We start from the raw sequence: 26,979 nt of genomic DNA, 5'->3' as shown, positions 1-26,979 counted from the left end.
AGTATTTATTGGCAAAACCACGGAGAAACTGACTATGTCACGCCATGATTCTTTTATTGCCCCGAGAACCAGCACTTTTATATTTACTGAGAAGATCCTCCTGGAAAACACTGATTTAAACATAATTCTGATTATCATAGCCCCCAGACTTTGTGTTCTTGTGGGGAGCAGATAAAATATACAAATACAGTGTAGCATGAGTAGTGACTAACATTCTGAAGAAAATTTAATTAGGGCCTGGGATAGAATTTAGCCGAAGGTTAGAGTATTTTGTGGATGGTTTTAGGTGCTCAGTATGAGGCTAGCACTGTTCTAATCCTCATCTGACACATGAAAAATTCTAGACCCTAGGCCCCCCCTGCCAACCACAAATGCCTAGAAAAATGTTTACTTTCAGGACTAGCAAGACTGGACTATGGCAGTTGCTGCCAAAAGTGCAGACTTGCCTACTGCTGCAACTATTTTCATAGAAATTTTTCCTATTACAGCAGAGTAATGTGAAATAAAATCATATCCTGTGTGACTTGTTTTCTATAATCTAAGAAGTAGAAGTAGGATAAGTGGTTGAAAGTGATAGAGAACCAAATTTTATATCAGTATAGGGGAGGATTTTCTAACAGTTATAAATGTCCAAAAATCTCACTTGCTTCCTTGTAAGTAGTGAGATCTCTGTCTTTGGTAGCATTCAGTTACAAGCTGGGCAGCCCCTTGACAAGAACGTTGAAGCAAAAGAGCATTGGCTCTGTGTCTGGACTACACACGTTACAAGGTGACTCCACCCTTGAAACCTCGTCATCTTATATTGTGTGGGGTGTGTGTATGTGTTTAATTAAATTCATCAAAATAGATCTAAGGCCAATCTTATGTGAAGACCAATATTTCTGAACAATATCATGATAATTAATACTCTGTAAAGATAAAGACTTGAGAAGCTATTCTTAATTTAATAGCATATTAACTTAAATGCAACCTTACAAAACCTTAAACTGACCTTTTACTTTAATATCTCTTCCCCCCACCAAAAAAAAAAAAAAAAAACGCACAAAGATTCAAAACTGGGAAACCTCCAGAAATAAGAACACTATTATCAGTGTCTACTGGCTAAAGTAATTTAGCAAAATCGTAGAAAATAACTTTTCCTTTAAGTTATAAGCTCAAGGATTTCAAGAAAATCTGGCTACAGTATTTATTCAGTTTAATGAAGCTCAATTCCTTGTAGCTGTAACCATATTTATCTCCCATATTAGCTTTACTTACTTAATGATGTCGATTCATCTCTCTAAAATACATTTTGTTGTACTTTTATAGTCTGTGCTTTTGAAATTCTCATGATTTTAAAAGTCAAGTTTAAAAAGAGACAGTGACATGCAGGGGTAGGAAAAGGTTGGGTCACAGCCAGGAGTGCATGGGGCCAAAGAATTCTCAAGCAAAGAAACATATGACAAAACAGCAGCTCTCTGAACACTTCTGTGGTACATGCCCTCTCCTTCAGGGCCTTTCCACCCCCAGCTTCAAGAATTGGATCTTGGATCTGGAGCCCGCCTCTGGCAGTGGGGCAGAGACAGAACTTCCAAACTGCATGATCTTATTTTAGGCCATAGATAGATATAAATATAGATATATAGACTCATATTTACAGTTTTATATATTTAAAAGTAAAATCCTTTAACATATTTCTTATCACAACTTGTCATAAATAAAAATCCCAGTAGTATTATGACTATTTTAGAAGTAGTAATGCTCTTATTATTAGTGTCCTAAATCTAGAAAGATCTCCAAGGATTGCACTGATACTCATATGTAATATAGGTCTTCAGCTTTTGCAGGAAGACTGCACGCTGGGAACCATGATCTTGGCTGGCAAGAGAGCCTTTAGATCCTTTTTACCTTAGCGGTAAAGGCCACAGCTCTTCCGTAACAACTCATCTCCTGCGCTACCTCTAGAACCCATAGAAATTACTGAGTTCGCCTTCAGCAAATTTCCTCAGGACTTGGGACTAAGCAAATGTTAGAATCCCAGGAGCGAAAGTTTATCATTTCAATAAAATATATTGTAATATTTGTTTTCAAATCCCCCAATATAGGAATTAAACTAATCACTGTACTCCAGTTTGTTCAAAATAGTTATAAATAAACTCAATACTATATAAAAAAAATGAAACCTGAGATAGTCTCTAGAGAACACCTAGTTAGGAATAAAAGCAAATTTATAAACAAACAAAAAATTATGGGACAAAATTATGGAGAAAATAAAAGAACATGTTTTAGTTCTTCTTTTCCTTTTATTTTGTATCAGAGTTTTGTAGGCTCTTTAACATTCTAGCTAAAATGAATCTCGGTTCATTACCTACACAAGTAGATGAAAGTCAGGGATTTTGTCAGACTGCACTAAGTCAAATAAAATTCATGTTGGGGAATTCGTGTGAATTTAATTAATATTACTTAAGCAAGGTATAATGAACTGTTGTAATATTTCCTTATATAAGCCATAGTAATATGATAAAGTTTTATTCTTTTACTAATAGAAATAATCAAAATTAGTGATAAACATATTTTATAAAATAGTCAGTAAATAACTCAGACTAAAAACCAAAGCATTTAATAAGACCAGATAAAGTGTTTAATATACGAATGTTTCCTATGAACTTTCAGAGGTTTTAAACACAGATTGCCCTCTAATGCAGTTTAAACATTTCCCTAGTCTTGTTTGCACTATTACCTTGCTTTTTTCCCCCCTAAGGAAAAGCTTTGCCAGGCAAAAATTACTTTTAACCTGGGTCCTCTCCAAATTGTAAATTGATGGAAAGAAAACAAATGTTGCTTACTGTATTGGATAAATGAAATGTTGAATCAAGTTATTATTCATTGATGCAGAATGAGAAGGAAGTAGATTTGAGGTTACTATATTCATATTGAATACTAATTAACTAGTTTGACATTGTTATTGTTATGATAATGATGGTGATGATGATTGGTTTAGGGGTAGAGATATTTTTTGCTTTTTAATTCATTCTAAAATTGACTGATAAATCTATCCCTAAAGTAATCGACTACTCCAAGCCCTACTTGGGCATTGAAGTCCTAAAAGCCAAATTGGTAACTTCTATCAGTGTGGACATATTATATATTCTCCTTTTTGGAACATGTCTTCAACAGATTTTTGTGTGTAAAACTAAATTGAATTTGCCACACACTTCATTAAGTGCCCTGAGAAGGAAATTAGTATGAAGCCTGTTTATTCAGATGAGCGGTGTTACATGATATAAAGAGACAAAAAAGCGCTAATTAGTGCTGCTGCGTTGTTATGACGGGACCCTTCTAAAAATGCTAACAGCCACCTACAACTTGAAATGAGTGAGTCTATCAGATTGTTTAGAAATCGACAAAAACTAATTTTGGCAAGAGTGTGGGGAAAAGGGCACCCTCTGCACTGTTATTACAGATGCAAATTGCTATATTCTTTCTGAAAGGTAGACCGGTAGTATGCTGAAAAAGAAAATTTACTGTATACACTGACAGAAGTAACCCATGTGTAGGAATTTTTCCTAAGGAGCAGTCGCTCAGCTGGGGGAGAGATTTGTACAAAGGTGCTCAATGCAGCATCATTTAGAAGGGGGAAGTGTGGAAGCCGAATGTACAATAATGCGTCCAGTGAAATAAAATTTGGTAGGAAGCTACAAGGGGGTATTGTGCAGACATTAAATATTGTTTAGTCAATTCAAATTTCTTAACATGGAAAGAGACTTACAAAAATACTGAGTTACTAAAGTAAGTTATATAAAAATATGCCCAGATTCATGTAACATGATGCAAGTTGTCTATTCATCTACAATCTATGGAACTCAGAAAAAATATTCCACAAAAGATAAGTGCTTTTTTGTTGCTCTTTGTATTTTTATGCACTCAAAAGCAATTTTTAAAGAAAATAAGAAAAAGATTAAAAATAAGTAAGAATGGTTGATAACTTCCCAAAAATGAAAAGATGAAGAGTTGCTGCTTGAACAAGACCAAAGGAAGAAATCATTTGGAATAATTTTTATTCTAAAATTGATCTTATGATTTAATATAGTATTTTTAACTATGAAAGTAACACAGGTTCCTGGTAAAAAGAAATAATGATAATACCTCCCCCCTACCCCCCATTTTCCCCTCCCACCTCCCCTCTGCTTACTGTCAGTTTGTTCTTGATTTCAATGTCTCTGGTTATATTTTGCTTGCTTGTTTGTTTTGTTGATTAGGTTCCAGTTAATGGTGAGATCATATGGTATTTGTCCCTCACCACCTGGCTTATTTCACTTAGCATAATGCTCTCCAGATCCATCCAGGCTGTCACAAAGGGTGGGAGCTCCTTCTTTCTTTCTGCTGTATAGTATTCCATCCTGTAAATGTTCCATAGTTTTTGATCCGTTCATTTACTGATGGGCACTTAGGTTGCTTCCAGCACTTGGGTATTATAAATTGTGCTGCTATGAACATTGGGATGCATAGGTTCTTTTGGATTGGTGTTTCAGGGTTCTTAGGATATAATCACAGCAGTAGAATTGCCAGGTCAAAAGGCAGTTCCATTTTTAGTTTTCAGAAGAAATTCCATACTGTTTTCCACAGTGGCTGCACCAGCCTGCATTCCCACCAACAGTGCCTTTTCTCCATATCTTCTCCAGCACTTGTTGTTTGTTGATTTGTTTATGATGGCCATTCTCACTGGTGTGAAGTGGTACCTCATTGTGGTTTTAATTTGCATCTCTCTGATGGCTAGTGATGCTGAGCATCTTTTCATATGTCTCTGGGCCCTCTGTCTTCCTTGGAAAAGTGTCTGTTCAAATCTTTTGCCCATTTTTTAATTGGGTTGTTTGTCTTTCTAGAGTGGAGTTGTGTGAGTTCTGTATATATTCTGGAGATCAAACCCTTGTCTGAGGTATCATTGGCAAATGTGTTTTCCTATGTAGTTGGTTCTCTTTTCATTTTAATGCTGTTTTCTTTAGTCGTGCAGAAGCTTTTTAACTTGATGAGGTCCCATTTGTTTATTTGGTGTTTTTTTAAATATATTTATAAGTAGGTTTTGTTTTTCCATTTCTACTCTTTTATTTTTCTGGAATTTATTTGAGTATAAGGAGTGAGTTAGAAATTCATCTTTAGTTCTATTATTTTCCCCAAATTAGCCAAGTTTTTCTGTAATCTTTCTAAACAATGTATCCTTTCCCCAAATGATATTATAAAATTGTCATTTATCTGTAAATTGATATACATATTCTGTGTGTTACAAAATAAAATATCATAAAAATCTGGGTGGAAAATTGACAAAAATGAGTATTTACCCAGAAAAAGAAATAGGCAAGAGTTAGCTATAAGGGATAGCTGATGTCAGAACAATTCTCTCTTAGGAAGCAACCAGAAAAGTTTGATAAAATACAGAAAAGCAGGTGTTCAAATGAATTGACAAAGCAACCATGGCATCAAAGACTTGAAGAACCAAAATACTAGATAAAAACAAATTAAACTAAAGTATGTGGATGACAGAAAATAATAAAGATAATAGACAAATTAATGAAATAGGGAAAAAAAGAGTACAACATAAAAAAATCAACAAAACCAAAGTTGCTTCTTGGAAACACTCATAAAATTGATAACTCCCAAATAAGATTTATCACAAAGAAAACACACAAATTGCCAATAATGGGATGGGGGAGGAGGTGTAAAGACAGATGCAAAGATACTGATGATCTTCCAAACAACTGTATGCAGTAAATATGAAAATTTAGATCAATGACAAACATAACTTTCTAAGACTAATACAGAAATAAATAGAAAATCTAACTAATGCTATATCTATTAGAATAATTGTATCTGTGGTTAGCTGTTTTCCATGAAGAGAACTGAAGTCTTCTAAACATTTAAGGAAAAGAACAGAAATCTTCTTTGCAAAATGTCAGTAACTTTAAAATACAACCTGATCAAGACTAAATAAGAAAGGAGAATTATAAGCCAGTCTTTTTCCATACAGACACAAAAGTCCTAAACACAATATTAGAAAATTAAATCCATTTTAAAAAAGGAATAGAAGCAAATGTCATTAATCTGTTAAAGGGTTTCTATGGATTTAGTAAAGAAATATTGAAAGTTTTCCCTTCGGGACTGGGAGTAAGGTAAAGAAGACCCACCACCTTCTGTCCTTCTCTGTGCCACCTAACAAGGGAAAAATGCAAAATGAATAATGACTGGAAAGGGAAAAGCAAAACTATCTTTATTTGTAAATAACGTGCTTATGAATTATAAGAATTATTAAGTAAATTGAGTAAGGCCCTGAAAAGCTCAATAAGAAATTAATTGTATATGTGTATCTAGCAACAAACAACTAGAAAAGAAACTTTGAAATGAGTGTCATTTACAATAGCAACAAAAAACATCAAATATCTAAGAATAAATCTAACAGAAGATATGCACAATCTTTATAAGGAAATTACTGAGAGAAATTAAAGAAAATAAAAATTGTTATAAGAATATATGAGATTCATGGATTCAAAGTTTTCATAACTGTAAAGATATACATTCTATCCAAATTCATCTATACATTTAATGTAATTCCAACTAAAACACAAGTGGCTGATTTTTGTGCAAATGGACAAACCTATTCCTAAATTCAAATGGCAATGTCAAGAGGCAAAGGTGTGTATTTGAAGAACAGACCTCAAACCCAGTGTAGGCAAAAATGTGAATCAACCAAAGCTACTGATGAGAGTGCAAATCGGTGCTATCACTTTAGAAAACTGTTGGGCACCATGTTCTGGCAATTCCGTGGAAATGCAAACATGTACTCACAGCAGCAAAATCCATCACAGCCCCAAACGGGAAACAACCCAAATGACTACCAGTAGTAGAATGAATAAATAAATTATGATATCTTCATATAATGAAAAAATAAGCTACTTCTACATACAACATGAAAAATCTCACGAACAGTGCTGAGCAAAAAAAGATGACAAATATGAAATAGTACATATTGTCTGATTCCATTCATTAAAAAAATGATAAACAAGGAAAGCTAACTTGTGATGATGAAGGGCTAATGCGACATAATTGCATTGGGTGTGGAGGTACAGGTAGGAAGAGGGACAAGAGTAATTCCTGGGTGCTAGTAATATTCTCTCTTTAAATCCTAAACTATTAACATATGAGTTAAACTCTTTTCTGAGTAGTTAAGCATCAGTAAAAACACTTTTTAAACATGCAAAAATAATGAGGAAAATTCTGAAGAAGGTAGAGTATGCAAACAATCTATATCTATGAAATGTTACAATGTATTATGTATCTACATCCATTAAAAATAGTGTGGCATTGGTACAGGACTTAGATCACTGAAACAAACAGCTGGTCCAGAAGTGGACCTAACTGGAAAACTGAAGTTTTATACAGTGTGTATGTAAGCAGTTGCTTGCAATTTTTGTCAGTTTAGATTTCAATGAATTAAGTGACTAAATAGAATTAAAATCCTGAGTTATCCAAAGGGGGAATATATCTAAAACAAATATTTAATATCATGAGTTTCCATGTAAAATGTATAGGACAAGTTCTCATCACATCTAAAAAACCAACAGGAAAAACACCCTGATTTTTCTCATATACTTATTTCTACTTTTAAGGTGAGAAATAGATTAAAATTAAGTGGTGGTAGTAGGTAGGCATAATGGACTTTGCTACTGACTGAAAAATAGTCAAAAGTTGACCACACACCCTTTTGTTTGTCATCTCTGTTGAGTCAGAGAGGTGTTTTGTTTTGTTAAACTGGTGTGGGACTATAAAGAAGTTTGTAGCATTTTAAGCGATGGAAACCACAATTCAAATCAAAGAGTGATTTCTTGGTCTCTTTAATTCAAAACTCCAAGGGCAGATTTTGCTTTGGGAGAGGTTGAACACAGAGTATTAAATGGTATCATCAGGATGGGCTTCTCTCTCAGATGGCTGTTTCCGGGGATCAGGATGACTAACAGCAGCTCCCTCAGCCTGCATTCAACTGAATTCTCCAACAGTGAAAAGGTGGGAGTCTTTGTCCCAACACTCCCTGCAAAGGCCTCGTTGTATTTCTTTGGCTCACAGTGCATCGCAGCCATTCTGAATCAAGCCTGCTGGCTGGGGAAATGCTTTGATTTGAGTTGTTTAGTCCCAAGTGACATATTCCATATCTGAGCTATGGAGGCATCAATCTGGGGGCTGAGGGTGGGGAAGAAGATTAGCCCCAAAGGGAAATCAGAGAATGGTCACCAAGAAGATGTTGAATGGATCCTAGTTGGAAAAAATGTCCCATCTAGAGTAAAATACACAGGGGAAGAGGCCCTATGAACTTAACCTTGACATGTATTTACAAAATGTGAAAAACTGGATAGCTGTTATGAACTGAACGTTTGTGCCCCACCCACCAATTCAGAAGTTGAAGTCCTAACCCCCAATGTGACGGTATTTGGAGGTGGGACTTTGGAAGGTGATTAGGCCAAGAGAATGGGGCTCTCATGGGTGGAACTAATGTCCATGTAAGAAGAGACAGGAGAAAGATAATCTCTCTCTCCACCATGTAAGGGCACAGCAAGCAGGCTACTGTTTGCAACCAGAAAGAGGGTCCTCACTAGAACCAGATCTGCCTGCACCTTGATCTTAGATTTCCAAACCTCCAGAGCTGTGACAAATAAATTTCTGTGTTTTAAGCCATCCTGTTTATGTTATTTTGTTATGGCAAACTGAGCAGATTAATACAGCCAAATCACTTTTGGAAAAGTAAAGCTTCCGTGACATAGAAAAGTATTCCCCATCCCCTATATCCTCCCCCATGTTCTCAAGTTTTCTGTGGTTATTTGGGTAAGAAAATTTGTTTATATGACCTTTTCTAGAATGTGAAATGAGCACTCAGGATAATTGACGTCGCTGACTTTGCAGAAATCCTACCTTGCGCCAAAGGAGCTGTGTCTGCTTTAATCCACTCTTTCTATTACTAGTTTCAAATAATGTTTCTGACAAGTTCTGTTTTTCTTTCTGTCAACTGTCAGTAAACAGGTATTGGGCATTATTTGTAGCACTTAAACACATTACATGAAAATAAAATGAGTTCTTAAAAAGCCAAGAGAAATGCTTCCAGAGACGTTTAGGTCTGAGAATGAAGTTTTAGGAACTTTCAGATGAAAAGTCTGGAAAATAAGCTAAAGTCTTTTCCAAATCTACCTCTGTTGTAGCTCTTGGACACATTTCCTTTTTGCTTCTAATCTGAAAGTGGGAGAACATTTTTCATGTTAAACTTAAATTGTTTAGTTAATGGCCTAAGAATAATTCTAGGGAGCATTTGTCAGCATAGATGTTATTACCCCATGCCTCTGACTGAATTTGACATATCTATTGTGTTCTTGCTGTTTAAACTGATCCTTGGGATTAATCACCTTTTTTTTTAACCAGCTAGAAATTGTAGGCATTTAATGGATATCACTATATCACTCAACTTAATGAGTCTCATTGTCTGAAGTTTAAAATATACTTACTGATCATTCTAATGTTGAACTGCAATTGACATTCATTCTTATTCCAAGTTTCCAAGTTTTCCAAGTTTGCCCTTCCTGCCCAAGGAGAGTATTTAGCTGAAGGTTTTTTTCAGGTTCTGGGAACTCAAGTGTGCCTACTAGGTGATATGCAGAAGGATCTAAACATCATCATTGTTTACTACAGTGCACCTTAAGCAATCATGTAGTTTCGGTTTCTATAGCAGAATATCCTGCCATCCCAGTAGGAATTGTTCCATGGAGGATCCATGCTGGTTAAGATAACCCAGGGGTGTCTCTGGCAGCCTTGCAGTTAGAAAGGAGAATGGGATATTCACATGACTGTGGCATCTGTTACTGGGTAGAGAGCCACCGTAGAGTCAGCCAGCCTACAAAAGCTGAGCACAAGGTCAAAGGAATTCCTTCCTAGACAGAGAACCATCCAGTCAGCAAATATGTTAAAGGTTATGAAGTGAATTCAAGCCTGAGTCATAATGAATGAGTTTGGTTTCTGTTTCGTTTTCAGTTGTTTGAATTTATGAACTTCTTGGCTGAGAATGTCATCTTCTGCTATATGGGCCTGGCTCTGTTCACATTCCAGAATCACATCTTCAATGCTCTTTTCATACTTGGAGCCTTCGTATCCTTTGAAATATGGAACATGGGGTGATGAGAGAGAACAAACTACTTACCTTTACCGATTATTCTGTTAAATTGTTAAAGTAATTCCTCAGGTTTATTATAGGGCAACATTTAAGGCAGATAAGTAATTTCCAGTTAGGGGAGAAAAGCATCCTAAGAAATTTGGAACCTTAATAAATGCGTGTGGTTCAGTGTAAGAACTTTGGGAAAAATACTGAGGGAAATAAAGAGAGAGAAATGAAGGAGAGTGATTTTTTTTGAATATTCAAAACATGTTTAAAATTATGAACCATTTACATAAAAATGTCAATCCGTTCTTTATAGAGAAATATAGTAATCTGCGTTAGCAAGATCAGAAGACAGCCAGGATTATGAAGCTTTAGAAATGTTTTCATTACAAGGTGGTAAAATCTTCTTTCCAGTGAGGATTTTGAAAATAGGACATACAGACTAAAGACCAAATGAAATTGGCATAATGGATGTGCTTTCAACATCTTAATTATTGTGCACATATAAGTTTATTTCCATAAGATAATCCTTTCCTAAGAACAAAACAACAAAAAATCTAAACCTCACTTTTAATGCAGAGGACTTTTCTAGCTCTGAACCTGAGGCATAGGCATTCCCAATGGGAATGGATACCTGAACAAAAAGATATCGAGGCCCTGGGGATGTCCCCAAGGACGGTCAGCAGCTGTTGTCCTCCTTGTCGGCAGCATTTGCCCACTTGGAAATGAACAAATGCCTCCTCAGATCCCAGGCAGATGCCCTTACAGCCGGGAGAGTCGACCCCTTTGTCCAAGCCCTGCTCTAACCAAGCACCTCCCTGCACTTCCCTCCTGTTCTCTCTTGCCTAAGTGCTCCACCCAGCCCTCAAATTTCATCCAAAACTCAGATTTTAGGAGGAAGCTCTTCTTCCCAAATAACTCCACCTGATCTGAGGGCAAACTAGAATAGGTAGATCAGTGATTTTCAACATTTTTTATCTCATGGCATACATAAATTAATTACTAAAATTCTGCAGCACACCAAAAAGCATATATGAATATTTTTTTGCAGATCTGACAAAAATATATAGGTATCATTTTTGAATCCTTCACACCAACCATTGCTGTGTTGGCTGTTGTCATTTTTTTATTTGAAAATCTGAGGGAAAAGAGGTCAGTGTCCCTCACTAAACAGTCAGGTATTGCCTGTTTTAAAATTTCTTGCAGCACATTGGTTGAAAAACCACTGAGGGAGATTACCAGGGAAGGAGTCCAAGACAACAAAAGGAGAGCAATGACTACTACCAATATTTTCATAAAATTCAACCTTTAAAGTTTGGATTTAGTAAAATGCCTCTTGAAGCATTAGTTGTTTTATACATTTAGATAGGCAATTCCTCCAAAATTACACTCACCAAAAAAATAAAATAAAATAAATGACGCTTGCTAGACGAGGGAGTATAAACTTATGTGAGATGGTAATCAGGAACCACAGTACATTTATCCTTTCTAAAGTAGTGCTTGTGAAGATAATGCCACAGCCTCTGCACGCTCTCTGCCTCCCGTTTTGCAGCAGAATTGGACATAAATTTAGTCATCAGCAAAGGAAATGTGATGAGAAAATATACAGTGATTGAAATGGTATTGGGTTAACAATCGTAAGCCAAATATATATTCAAAGAAATGCAGGATCATCTATTATTTCTGGAAAGGAATTTGCATTGAAAGAGGAATTTTGGAAGCAAGTTGAACATGCATGTATACATGTTTATCCCTGTTTTCTGGTTCATAATATAAAGAAAGTGAAGAACATAAAATGTGAAGGTCCAGGACTCACACACTCAATGCAGCATGTTTTCCTCAATGTGTCCCTGTGCTTATCCACAGCTAGCAATTTTTGTTGCCAGAGCCTGCAACATATATCCCCTCTCCTTCCTCCTGAATCTGGGCCGAAAGCACAAGGTCCCCTGGAACTTCCAGCACATGATGATGTTTTCAGGTATGTGAACTATATTTGGCATCATTGCTACTGTTCTCTCACTCCTTCATTATACGGAAAAGTACAAGGAGACATAGAGACCTTCTGGGGAAGCATAACTCCTATTTGCCCCATTGCACCCAGTACCATGCTGATACTCAATAAGGTCTGAGCAACAATGGAATTTTTCTCTCAAAAAAAAAAAAGGAAAGGAAAGGAAATCTTCTTGGGACAGCTTCAAGATACAGCATCTGCCAGAAATTGGCCTAGAATAAGTATTGGATTTTTTCCTGACCTATTTCACACCAATTTTTTATATTGGGAATTTGCATGATCATTTCATAAATTGTTTACTTAAAGGTAAGTAGTCTGTCTATAAATGGTACCATCCTTATTCAATGTTAAGGCTCCTTCTCCCTAGAATCCCTGTCCCTTCCCTATGCTGAGCTCCAGGAACTTCTCATGGTTCATACAAAAGCAAATCGTATCTAAGTATGCTCAGTTATTAGTTAAGAAGACAGGTATTAATTGCACACTCGCCCAGTGGCAAGAGCCGTTCCAGGCACTGTTAGATGAACTGACAACGTCTGCTCTCAAGAAGCTTATGTGCTGCTTGCTTCAACCACACCTGAAGACTCCCTTTTCCAAAAGAAAATATACCAAATGTATCCACCGACCCTGAACTACTCTGGGGATTATGGTTTCTTTTTGTTGATCACTTTTCCTACCATTAGTCTTTCCTGTTTGGAGACCTTGCCCCTTACATGCCTTCTAGGTGTGTATGCACCTGCATTACACTCACAGGCAGTTCATTGGAAAATATGCAAGAGTAAAACAAACAATACCTTCTCTCAGAATAGAGCAAATAAAATCTCAGGTATACAGAAGGATATGGAAAAAGCTTCTGAAACTATCATTGATTGACTTTTTACTCTTTGCTTCTCACTATAGATCAATCCCATAAAGTAGATATTAACCCATTTTTTAGATGGAAGAACTGAAGTAAGGACCTCAAAGAGGTTAAGTAACTTGACCAAGGACAAAAGCATCCCTGAGCCCAGGTCTGTGGGACACCACTTTAAACCCAACAAAGTGTTTCAAAACCTACATTTTTAGAAGTAGTACTAGGAATAAAAGGCTTGTTTCACTTTCAGTTTTATTCTAGCCTGTTCCGCACAGTAAAGGGTGGCAGCTCCTAGGTTGAAAACAAGTTATTTAGTAAAGTACAGGCAAATGGAGATCCAGAGTTAAAAATTACTGCCTTGGCTGGGTTGCTCAGTTGGTTGGAGCATCGCCACATGCACTAAAAGGTTGCTGGTTCGATTCCCAGTTGTGGCGTGTACACGAGGCAACCGATTGATGTTTCTCACATTGATGTTTCTGTCTCCCTATCTCTCTCCCCCTCTATCCTTCTCTCTCCTTCTCCCTCTCTTTCTAAAATCAGTAAGCACATCCTTAGGTGAGGGGGGTTTTTCTAAATTACCTTCTGTAGGCATCTGACAGTGCTTACCTACATTTACAGACACGCTAGAGTGAAAAAGGGAGTCATAAAGAGGAGAAGCTGCACGGACAGGTAACTTTTGACTTAGAACAACAATGAACTTTGACTTACAATGAACAATGACTTATATTATGGGAAATCAAAAGGCAAATTTGATCACTTATAAATAGGAAATCAGCACTGGGTTGCATTTTTTGCAAAGCATTTCTAGGAATTGGAAAGTACCTTATTTTGTTGCATATAATGCACTCCCATGTATAATGTGCATCCTTATTTTTCCCTCAAAAATTTGGGCAAAAAGCACGCATTGTACATGGCAAAATACAGTACTTTTCCTTCTTTCCCATCAAAACATCAGTAAGTAGCTGTGCTCTGGAGAATACTGGCTTATTTTTGAAAGTTGGATATTGTATTTTAACCAATACTTTATTTTACAAAGAATATTTTGAGCAGTATAGGGTTTTAGATAGCTATGTTGGGACATGAAATGTCTGCCCAAATGGCTACCTGGCCTGACGGTTTCTCCGGGGTTTGGCACCTATATTTGTTTAGCCATAGAAGTGGGGCTGCATTAAGAACTGAGGCCAGCAATACAGTGTGTAGGACCAGGGGCTGTGAGGAAGCCCAGAATTTCGGGGTATCTTTATGATAGTCTAAAGCAAGGATTCAGCAAACTATGGCCTTTGAACCAAATCTAGTCTATGCCAATTTTGTAAATAAAGTTGAAACAGAGCTGGGCCCATTTTGGACCTTTCTGAGACCTTTTGTGAACAATGTTTGAGACTCACTTCACAGCCAGGGCAACGTAGGAGAGCCATATTGGTCTCTTTTGCAGATTAAGGGGGCAGGGGAGAATATTGGGTATCTTGCTGACAATCTCAAGACCAATTAGAGATGAAACTGAGACTTGAACCAAAGCTTCTTGGCTTTGAATTAAGAGCCTCTCATCTACTTGACACCACTTTAGATTTACCCTCAAGGTCATGAGAACAAAAGTTAAATCAAAACCATGTCCTTCCTAACCCAGGCCAATCCCAGCATGCCTAACATATTCCTCATGTAAACCTAACCCCCATCTAATTCAAAACAAGCCAACCACATGGGCAACACCCCCTCTAGCCATTGATTCTGGTTTTACACTGCACCCGCTGACCCCCATCAGAATGTAGGAAGTATAAGTGAGAGTTCACCACGTGCAGGGCGATGCATTTCCTCAAAAGGGAACGCTCCAGAGGCAGCTTTGATTTTTGCCATGAACTCTGATATGCTATACTTCATTTAGGACCTACAGTTTTCAATGTATTTGCCAGAATATAAAGAATGCAGAAGGTCAACTTAAGGTAACCAAACCAGAGGAGGAGGTAAAAAAGCAGATCAAATAACACACCGTCTATTGTGTGAGAACAACCCCTGCTGAAACCGAAAGAAAAAGACCAACTCAAAGAATGTGTGTTTGATGATATAGGCTAATATTCTTAATTATGCTTGGAGTGGTCTTGATTATCCAATTAGAAGGGTGACTTTAGAAGTCCTATAGTGGAATCTAGTTGTCCATGCTTCACTAATAAATTTAGAGGGAACCTTTCAGTGCATAGCCCAAAATGCTTTCACAGTCCTTTGGAGAAGTTAAACAATAATGATGCTCCATCTGAAATGACAGTGTGAATTTACTCACACACTTGCTCATTCACAGTCATCCAGCTACTCGTTCAGCTGACATTCGTTGACACCACTTGTTGGGTAGGCATTTGGTGAACAAAGACAAGGACATGGGCCTTTCCCTCAATAGGCTTGTGCCTAAAAGAGAGAGCTTAGCTTCAGCCCATGTTCTGCTCCCAGGATGGTGCACCACAGGTGGTTCAAAGGCCAGTAGGTTCTGTCTTAGTCAATTACACCCACCATTTGATAAGCCCTTTTCCACTGCCTTTACCCTCACCAAATGTGTGTCCTTTGGCACTGGGCAGAAGAGCTGGCCATTCCTTCCAAGCAGAAGATTCACTTGTAAAGTTAACAAAGCTTAAGTTTCAGGCTCCCTTGTCTACACAGGCCTCTTCCAAGATCCTGGGAGGATCTTGGGGCCCTAGCAGTGTGTTCTGTGGTATAGAAAGTTTTTATAAAAGATATTTTTTGTATTATTTTCTTTAATAATGCCCTCAAAATGTATCAGTTTCTCAAGCCCCACAAAAGCTGAATCAGACCAGTCTCTAAATCTGGATATGCCTGGAGATGAAAGTTATGAAGGAATCCAGCTGCTTGTTACTCATCTCCTGGCAGTGAGTAGGGCCTTCAGTAGCGCTGAAACAAGGGCCTGGAGCTTCTAGAGTGAATTAAGCAACTGAGTGAAGCAACTGTCAGGGCCCAGACTGAATTTCTCACTTAGCCAAGACCCTACCTAATTCATGTTGCAATCTGTATCCACACAAAGCCTTGGAAACTGAAAATGAGGAACTGTGTCAAGGTAAGGAGTAGTTGTCTCTGTCTCTTCTGTCTTGAGAAGCTGTTAATGCAAATTCTGTTTTTTGTAGCTAGGTTGCAGTCAAAGTCAACTGGGGAATATTACCCTGAGACATTTTTAAGACTTTCTTTAGATTCAAGGCCAAGAGTTCAAAACTGCTCTGCTGTGTCATGTGACACCAATATGAAGGACTTAAGAGGATGCTGAGCTCTTCTTGAAAGTGTTCCCATTGCTCCTGGGCACAGCCCTAGCTAATGCCAGTAGTGTTGCCTTGCTCCAGCTCTCAGCTCCTTTGAAACCAAAGAGGCAGAGCTATGTGGTTTAAATTAAAAGAGGATGAGCTTCACACATATTAGCTTTCCTATTGATGTGGTACCTAGTACAAAGATCAAGCCTCTTGTTTTAATTCAAATCCATGTGCTACAATTTTAATTTAATTTAAAGCTAAATAAGAACCAGGAGTTGCTGAAAGGAAGGGAAATGTCAAGCCCAATTGGGCCCTGGCAGCCTTCCTGAAACCACTGTGACTTGGACACTGCAGCCTACAGGGCTACAGAGCCTCCGCCCAGAGCTGCTGTGCTGACCTGGGCATGAGGGAGGCACAGAAGCACCCGGGCAGGTGGGAAGAGCCTGGCAGTGTGTCAGAGAACATGCCCCTCCAATGGGTCCATTTCTATTGCACTTGGAAGAGACATTGAGACCCTATGTGTCCTATCATATAAAGTAGGAAGGGTTTTAACAAGAAAAATGTGACCACAATGGACAAGAGTAATATAAAACCTCATCCATGAGCTCACACAGCACCAGGTCCCCAGGCTTTGCTGTGCATGTTGTCTGCTGTCCATTTTGTCGTCCCCCAGCACACATTGACAAAGAGCTGCCAGCTCCAACAGATTAAGCAAAAGACATGGAAGAAAAACTGTAAATTAAGAAAAATTTTCCATTATCAATCATTTTCCCCCTCAGTGGCGAAAGACCACCATTATTTTTCAATTGGGCAACACCAGTGTTCTACGGAAGGACAGCTTATGACAATTGTCAGTGTGTAGAGACTTTCTCAGTGTCTTTTTGGTGAGCCATCAATCAGGCCATGGTCACAGCCAATTGGAGACTGTGACCCATAGTGGCTATACCCAGCTCACCTTCCAATTCAACCAAGAGGAAAGGATGCACATAATTCATGAACCTGAAGAGCTAATGCCATTGTTTCCACAGTGCCTAGGCAGTCTCAGAGCCTATGTCTGTGACTCTTTAAGCTAATGGAACTTTAGTGAGCCAGCAAGACTGTCTCACAGCAATTACCAGCCACCTCTTAACAGGGAAACTTTCATGTGTTCTCTTGATACCCAGAAGTGTGGTCCAGCATCTTTGGCATCCCTAGGAAGCTTCTTAGAAATACTGAATCCAAATCTGCCTTCTAATGAGCTCCCCAGGTAATTTGCGGGCACATGAAAGTTTGAGAAACACATCCCAGAACATAAGCACAATTTGTGGCTTCTGTTCTGAGCTTCTCTCTTCAATTCATTTCTCATGCCTCACTCCTGGATGCCAGTCTTCACCTCTTATTCTTTCATTTGCCATCCAATCAACATAGAAATGTTTAGCCAGTTTTTAAAATTTCTTCCAGTTCCTTAAGCATGCTGAGTTCTTTCCTCCTATTCACTTAGGTTCTCCCTCTGCCCCTAACCCTTTCCATACCACCCATCTTCACTCTTTTATTAAGCTAATTCCTTTCATTCTTTATATTCAGCTTAGACATCACTTCCAATAGAAAGTCTTGGTAAGTCCTCAAGTCTGGATTGGTCCCTCTCATCTATTTCTATAGACCCAATACTTCTCCCCTCCTAGTACCCACCACATTCTACCATGATTTTTGGTTTGGCTGCTGATATGCCCCTCTATACAGGGACCTTTGTGAGGCCATTGCTTATTCATTTGGTTCACTCTTTACCTCAACAGCCAGCACACTATAATTTTTTAAAAAACAAAAGATTTTGTTTGTTGACCTCTGTCATTAAAATTATTCATTGCTGAGCTGTGGAACCAGGCAAGCCCAGCCTGAAAGCTGCGGCCAGTTCTGGACCTGAGAGTTCCCAGGGCTGATAGAACAGGAATGGTCAAGAACAAATAGCCTTCCACAAACACCTGGTTGATGAATAGGCAAATGAATGAACAAACTACAACATTGTCCATCCAACTAAAATTGCACACTTCACTAAAATGTCACTGAAGCAATAATAATTTTAAGAATAGATTATCAACAAATAAAACCTTTTGTTTTTAAAATGAAAGAAATTATATGTTCCCCATGCTCACTTCTGGCTAAAAACCCCTTCCCTATGTGTTGTTAATAGTAAACATTGTTAACACATTCTCAAACATTGCATTAGGATCCCAGAATATATTTTAAAATCTTTGCTTGCTTTGTATTGAGAGAATGTGTTTGTTTTCCAGTTAAAAACCCGAGATCTCATTTAAAACCCAGGAACTTTTACATGAGCCAGGTGGTTTGAATCAAGAATCAGGCTAGATCTAACTTCAGCTTAAGAAAAAGGTATTTTTACATGTACATACAAGAGTGATCTGAGATTCTGAGCCATCTAAGCAACAGGACTCTCTTTACTTCTGTCTTCTCTCACTCATGCTTGCAGAGAGAGGCAGCCTGGAGGCCTCCACCATGCTGTATTCCGTGCCGCACCCCCTCTGCAGCCCCTCGCCCAGAGTCCAGTGTCTCCCACTCTTGTGTGCTATATGTCCTTCCTGCTCTGGACATGGCCTGTGTAATTAGTTAGGCCACCATCTCTTCCTTACTAGTACAAGGCCACTAACCAGTTAATTAGCACATGCCCAGAATTTTTTGCCATTACAGATGAACTTCTACCGAGCCCCCATCACTCTCACGTGGCACCCACTGTGGCTGAGGGCAGGCATTAGTGAGCAAAGTGGCCAAATGGAGGTGTTCTGAGGTCTCCACATGGAACAGGGCTAACCAGCTAATGCTGGAAATGAGCCATGAAAACATTTTAAATGGTGTGTCAAGCAGGCCCAGAAAAAGTCATCTTGACAGATGAATCACCACAGGCAGCATTGCTGTGACAAAGTAGACAAGCATATTTGGCCTGTAGGAATTGCATATCGCATTCGGCCCTCACGGTTTCAAATACTAAGTTTATGTGATTATGATAAATTCAGAACATCTAAGAACTGGCTGAGAACTGTGGCCAGCCCCATAGAGTTGCTTTGTCCTATTATTAGGTCAAAACATTAGCATTCTTCACTTAGCTCCAAAATAAATTTACAATGAAAATTACTAGCTCTTGCATTTTTAAGCAGCAAATTAGATTCTGCTATTTGGCAGACACAATATTTTGTAAGTAGGAACTGTTTTGGTGCAGTACAGTGGGCTCAGGCTTTGAAGCAGGCCCAGCCACAGGGAGCTATAAAACGGGGATAATAACACTTACCTTAGATGGTCAACTTTGAAAACCAGGCCAGAAAACACCAGGTCTGTCCAGAAGATACCCCGCCATGGAATATGAAAAATAGAAATGTTTTTGAAGAAGATACAAGAAACATTGTACATAGGACAATGACGCTTCAGTCCCCTTCAAAATAGGCACCTTGGGACCTCACACATGAATCTCATCAATGGTCTGAAATCTCTTCCCTTTTAAAGGTGATTTTAGTTGTGGGAAAAGCCAGAAGTAACAGGGTGCCAGATCTGAGCTATAAGGGGCTGAGTTACCTGGGTGATTTGATATTTCACCAAAAACCTCTGCACAAGACATGATGCATGAGCAGGCACATTGTCATGATGAAGCTGCCAATCACCAGTTGCCCATAGCTGTGGCCTTCTGAATCTGAATAGTTTCCACAGATAAATGTTCAAGCTTAATGCAAAGTTTGATACAGTTTCGTTGCTCTACTCGCTCAGTCATTTTGAATGTGACAGCTACACAGTACACATGCTCACTCAACAGTGTCTACCGCCCCCACTGACTAGTACAGTGAAGTCGTCATTGTTCATGCGTGTGCATTCCAGTTCACTCTCCTTGGCTGCCAGGTTACATCAGTGTCACGCAAACTGTTCTTGTTACATTAATAATGGCTGGATTTTTTCCAGCCAGACCTCATATATACAAAATGCCAGGCACAGGGTCTGCCTCCTAGGAAACACTCAACAAATATGAGTTTCCATCACTTTCTTTAACCATCACAAATGATAGTCATTAGTGCTTCACAGAGACATGATTTATATAAACTCACACACACTCTTCGGGAAACCTCCTATCATAGACTGAGGTTTTCATTCCAAAGAAGGTTTAACGATCTAATTGTCAAATCACTGCTGAGGACACAGCCAGAGGCCAATGCTAAGTGCTAGTGATGTACCTGTGGAAGATGAGACCCAAGGCTCTTCCTTTCTTCCCTTTAAGGACCGTTGCTGATAGTCTACCTGTAGTTCCAGCAGTGACTTAATCAAGACACTAAGACATGAATCAAAATGTTGTAACTCAAAGTACCAGTTTTTGTGAAAAGGATATATTGTAGCCGGCTCTGGAACAAATTGACATGTGCAAAATGTCACTATCTACTTAGACGTTTATTGAGTGTCAGGAAGTGGCAAGATCTTGGACATCTTGCCATCCTACATGCTGAGAGACTGGAACCGATGAGTGCTCACCAGTCCTTGAGTGATGCTGGGTACTGAAAGGAAACAATCCAAAAGCTTGCCACCTCCCCCTATGTTTCAAGGATTAGGTCCTAGAAGGATACAGGAAAAGAAATGATTTTATCATTTAATTCAGGAACTTCCTGTGTACATTTTGGTTTTGCAGGATGTTCACAGCTTCACAATCATCTGATTGATGTTTTGAACCAAATTAACTTGTCTGCCCACTGAGGCAAACAAATGGACTGCATGACTTTTCTTTAATTTTCTGCTTGTATTTACTTACTAATTGCTTGTTTTGGCATTATGTAGACATAAGTTTAGAAAACTATCCACACATGCAAACCAAGTTGAAAAAAATTAGACTGTTTATGCCAGGTACAAATCCCTCCAACCCTGCCCTGTGGCTAGAGTTCAAAAATAAGTCAATAAGATTGACTCAAGTAAGTGATAAACACAAATGAGCAGAAAGCAGTTTTACATTTAAAAATGCCTTGTACTAAATTTCCACAATATCACGAAGTAACTTAGAAATTTTTGGCACTAACTCATTCGGGAAGTTTCAAGTGCTGTTTGTGCAAACGAGTCCTTCACAGACAGATCCCACCACCCAAACTGGCACTGGCCCTCCCTAGAAGCCTCTTCCCAAAGCACCAAGAACTTTTAGAGGCCCTGGTTCTGCATGAGTACAGAAGGAGATACTAAGGCAGGTGCCCTGCCTGTGGATGACAGCCTTGCCTTCCCATTCTAGGATCCTTGGTCCCATTCACCACCTACTTCCTCAGTGCCTGAAAAATGTCACCAGCTCTTTTAATATCTACAAATAAACATAAAAGCACGCATGTTAACAAGTATATTAACACATGTCCAAGGATCATGTGCTATCCTTTTTCAACAGATTCCTGCTTTCCAATTGTTTTTGATTATTTTCTTCCTGGCAAGAAGTTCATCTTGGCTGCAGGAGGAGATGGGAGTTTTGACTAGAGACTGAAACACCTATCATTTTAGATTAAGGAGGCCTGGGCTGGGGGTAGGTTGGGGGACAACATAATGTCAGTGATATGGGGGAAAGGGAGAGAGAGGGGTGAAAACAAAGGGGAGAGACAGAAGGGGAGAGAGTTGTGTCTGGGAAGCAAAAGGCAAAACATCTATGTCAGCCCTACCTGGGTGGCTCAGTTGGTTGGAGCATCATCCCATATACACAGAAAGGTTGCAGGTTTTATTCTCAGTCAGGGCACAAACCTAGGATGTGGGTTTTATCCCCAGTCAAGGCATGTATGAGGGCAACAAATTGATGTTTCTCACATCAATATTTTTGTCTCTCTTGCTCTTGCTCTCTCTCTCCCCTTCTGCTCTCTCTAAAATCAATAAAAACATATCTTTGGATGAGGATTTAAAAAACAAAACATCTATTTCAAAATGGTCCTTCAGCTTGATCTTCTACCTAAAAGGAAAGGAAAATTTTCTGCTTTGCATCTTTCCTAAAAACTCAAATTCTTAAGATAACCATGACTTCTCTGTCTCTGTTATGAGTAACATATTCAATAGCAGTGATAAAACATTAGTTTAATAACCAGTCATACCATTTACTATATGTAACCTTGACAACTCCATTCCTCCCAACTCCATTTGCTATGTTTTTAAAAAAAATACCCTGTAATTCTACAGGGACAAGTAAGGAGAGAGATGTAGAGAGTCTCAGGCTAGGCTAAACTGCTGGAACACACAAACTCCCAGTAGTCAGTGGTTGAGCCACGGTAGTAAATGCTCAAAGGCCAGGGATAATATTAATGTAGGAGTGAGAGGAAAAATGCCTCAACCCCCAGATAGTGCTTCAGATATCATCAGGCTCCTTCCATTTTGTAGCATCATTATCCCCTAAGCCAAGGGTTCTAAAAGTGTTATCCCTGGACCAAGAGTGTTACCAGCAATGTCAGCTCTCAGTTCTTGACTTTGGCAAAGGAAGAATTCAGAGCCAAGAACTCTAGCACAAGGGAAAGTTTATTTAGCATGCAAGGAGAAAATACACTTGAAGAGAAAATTCTAGCATGCTGCTCAGAGAGCTAGCTGCCTCGCTTTTTTAGAAAGAAAGTCACAGAGGCAGAAGTAAGCCAGCTTGGCTGCATGGACTCAAGACTCAAGTTATAGAGGCAAAAGAAAGGCCCTTGGGGACAGATTCAGGGGGTTAGCCCAGGGCAAGCTGCTGCTGCCTGCTGCTCCCCTGGTTGCAAGTCTCGTAGGGACCCTTAGAGCTTAGGAGAAAGAAAGCAAAGATACACGCCTGAAGAAAGACATTGTGGCCGTGCTCTAGAGAGACAGTATGCCTTGGGATCTTTGTCATAAGGGATTTTACCTTTTTTTCTAAAGGCAGAAATTTTAGGAGAGGTCTAGGGAGAAGGATCTCATAGAATATTCATCAGCTTTACAGGTGGGTACTTTGAATGCTGATGGATCAAAATGAACCTATAGGTCATTCTCTGGTCAGTTTCACCTTCAAAGAATGTCACCAAAGAGGGACCAGGACCAAGGCATGTCTGCCCCGGCATGGTCTGGAATGTGTATAAATTGCTCAGACAGTTTGTTCAGCTCTCTGTCTCAGTTTCCCCATTCCACTTGCCAAATAATTTTTCTAGTTCTTTGCTATCCTGCCCCAGGAGTATCAGCACCACCTGGGAACTTGCTAGACATTCAAATCTTCAGGTCCCACCCAGACCCACTCAATCAGACACTGGGAGGTGGATTCCAGCAATCAGAGGTTTAACAAGTCCTGGTGATTCTGATGTAGCTAAAGTGTGAGAACCACTACTATAGGGACTCATCATGATGGGGGAATGAGAAAGAGAAACTGGGGCGGGAACAGCTTCTCCTTAAAAGTCTTGACCCAGGAATAACATGCATCACTTTTGCTCCTATTTCACTGATAAGAACCAGCTGCCATCTTCTCCAGGCAGACTTCCCAGAGGGCCTCCTCTTTCTTACTCCAGACCTCGTGGCTTCCCCCTTACACACCAGACCTCCTGGTGGACCCCCTTGCCTTTCAGCCTGCCCTCATTTCAGGGCTTGGCCCAGGACTTCCTGCATGACCTCATATCCAGCTATTCCTATGATGTGTTAGTGTCCACCATTTTTGCCAGTTCCCCAGTATCTTTTTACCTTACCTTATTTCAGCTGCCACCTTTAGTTAGGGCAAGCGTTCCCAGTGACACAAGGGCATCTGGGGTCACAGAGGGCATCTGCCTCCTCTGGCTGTGTCAGGAGTCACTATATCCTCTTAAAGCCACATATACCTTTCACTCTGGGAGGCAGTCCTCTTCCCTTCAGGAAAGGCATGGCTATTCACTCGCCATTGTTATCCAAAGTATCTTAAACACCTTATCATCCACTTCCCCCTTCCCCCAACCAAGGGTTGTGGGGGATACACTCTGCTATTTTCAGGGGACCCCCGCCACTCTGCACACCAGTCAGCTTCATAGAGCAATCAGTGGCTCAGCTGAGCTCTACAGACCAGTTGAAATTAGGCAAAGTTTAGGTGAGGATTATAGAAGAAAAAACTAGAGAGAATTTGGATAAGAAAAAATAATTCAGGTATAGAAAATCATGTACGCAAAGACCTCTTTTTTTATTTTTTATTGTTTATGATAATACAGTTGTCCCATTTTTTCCTCTTTCACCTCCCTCTACCAAGCCCACCCCCGACTTCCATAATTAGTTCCCTTATAGTTGTCCATGTCCATGGGTCCCTTAGAGTTGTCCATGTCTTGTGTTCTTTGACTAATCCTTTTACCTTCTTTCAGTCAGTTCCCCTCTCCTCCTCCCCACTTACAGCTCTCAGTCTTCTTCGTGAATCATGGGACAAAGACCTCTTTAACCCACCAATGATTTCAGTACCTTAAACTTTACACATTTGTCAACAATGGTCATGATTTGGGTCCTCATGAAGTGTAGCAACCTTATCTTTTTCTTCATTAGAGTAAACACGCATAGCAGACTCTACACCCCTAATGCACCTTACCACAATTTGCCAGTTGAGAGAGTCATATTTGTAGGTCGATAAGTCCAAAATAGAGGTCATCATTCCCCAATTCTCATCCCCACCTCCACCCCTACCCCATTTTGTTTACTGAAAAGCACATAGTGAGTGCTCAATAACTATTTAGTTTTTAACTATTGCTTTGCACCTTCAATAAAAACCATTTATATTGCTTTGATTTAAATGTAACTGTATCTGACATTCTCCATTCAGAACACATTTGCAAATGTATAGCAGATTGTTTCACTTTTCCTCTTTAAAGATAAACAGGAAAATGCAGCAGGGGTTCTTGCTAGAAAGCTTCATTGGTTCATATACTTTGATACTCTGCTATTGTTATGAGTAGAACATCAACATAATTTACATAAGGATCCCTTGGAGGCCAATTTTAAATGAAACCACATTTAACTGCAGGTAATTCTTTTATTCCCCCAAGGTTATGCTAACTTTACAACTAACTATGTGAAATATGTCAAATCTCTGAAAAGCAAACCCATCTAAAATGAAATGCAATAGTTTGTCAACTCCCAAAAGTAAGAAAACAAGGAGGAAAAGAAAGGTAAAATCAAAGGGCCAAAGTACCCATAAAATGAAACAAAACACAAGTTTGACAATGAGTTCTGGATTTCCTGGGTTTCTAAACAAAATGCTGTGGGGTCTTTGGAAATAGTGACTTGCTAAAAGAAACCAAGCAAATAGTAATTTTTCATCTGTGGTATTTCCCTGCTTGCCTGAGCAACTTATTTTAGTCCTCAAGCCCTCTGGTAAGAAGATAGGCTTAAGTGGGCACAAAACCTCTTCATAGCAGGTGATCAAGACATACTACTACAGACAGAATCGTGTTCCCCCCCAAATTCATAAGGCGAAGCCCTAATCCCCAAGTGATGGTATTTGGAGATGGGGCCCCTCTGATGGGATTGTTGTCTTTACAAGAAGAGACACTACAGAGCTTGCTCCCAGACAGGGAGATTACGGCCTTCTGCCAGCCAGGAGGAGAGCTTCACCAGAACCTGACCACGCTGGCACCCTGATCTTGCTCATCCTAGCCTCCAAAGCTGAGCAACACATCTCAGTTATTGAAGCTACACAGTCTGTGGTATTTTGTTATGGCTACCTGAGATACACATGTACTAAATGACGCGATGAATAGCCATTGATTTGACAATTGCCTAGTCTCCAAATGTGTGATAAATATCTTCGGAATCAAACAAGATGAGTGGAAAAGAGGTAACAGTTCTTATCTGGAGTTCTAAATGAGCTTTACTCTGTGCACTTAGAATCTCACTCCAGTGCACGTGGCCTATGCTGCCAGGCCACCGCACAGGGCATGTGCTACGTGTGAGCAGGGCTCCAGACGGATGGTCCCTTCTCCCGAAACACTGCTTCTGTGGGTTTTTAGTTGGTCATTATATGGAGAAGGCAGCCTCCCGTCAACATCTTGGACTTTGGCCCTAATTAGCACTAGCTCTCAACCTGCCACAAGGATAAGGCAGTGACCAAACTTTCTTTTTTTAGAGACCTCTACAATGCATCCTATAAATATAGAGAATTGTATGTATGTTATATATGCTATATATATATTAGAAGTCAGAATAACAGGTATCATTTGAGTATATTTTAAACCAAGGACTACTCATGTATAGATAATTTAGATATCAGAACATAGTTATGCCAGTTTAACATAATATAAATACATTATTAAACATACTTAGGAAGATAAACGATGGTATTTTTTCTTGTGCTTGATATCTAAGATTAAAGAGTTCACAATAAGCATGATATAGTAAGTTTTAACTTTTATTCTAATCTCTTCTTTTCCTTCTCACAAAAATTCAAAATACACAGACACACATATAAATATTCAATAAATAATTAGACTCTCAACACTTAATACTTCTCATACTCACCAACTAATTTGGGGTTATGCTCCTTTATGGACATTCTAGCAATCTGAGCTTGAGGAAGAGAGAAAATGAAAAGATCGCCATCTATCTCGAGTCTAGTACTGTGATTAAACACTGCTGGGGGCCTTTCCTAGACCTATAAAGTCTGTTGTAAGACTATTTCCCCGACTTTCCATTCCCTAATGACACCATTTGTATTTCCCAAACAGAACATTATTAAACCGTTCCCCAGCATCAAGGGTTATTAATATTCCCCTCTCTTGTCTTCAGCCGGGTCTGAATACATGAGCATCTCCTG

General features: G+C 39.1%; 1 protein-coding gene across 1 annotated transcript in view; it reads left to right on the top strand.

The window, feature by feature from the left end:
• The window catches only part of SLC9A9 (solute carrier family 9 member A9), a 520,093-nt gene that overhangs the window by 302,480 nt on the left and 190,634 nt on the right, over positions 1–26,979 (top strand). Inside the window, exons 10-11 of the mRNA XM_024556352.4 lie at positions 10,039–10,152; positions 12,029–12,140. Coding sequence (XP_024412120.2) covers positions 10,039–10,152; positions 12,029–12,140 — 226 coding nt within the window. The remainder of the gene's footprint in view (positions 1–10,038; positions 10,153–12,028; positions 12,141–26,979) is intronic.

The sequence above is a fragment of the Desmodus rotundus genome, chromosome 2, assembly GCF_022682495.2.
Source record: "Desmodus rotundus isolate HL8 chromosome 2, HLdesRot8A.1, whole genome shotgun sequence".
Classification (NCBI taxonomy): domain Eukaryota; kingdom Metazoa; phylum Chordata; class Mammalia; order Chiroptera; family Phyllostomidae; genus Desmodus; species Desmodus rotundus.
Note: the sequence above shows the minus strand (reverse complement) of the source record. Positions and strands in the feature narration are given on the sequence as shown.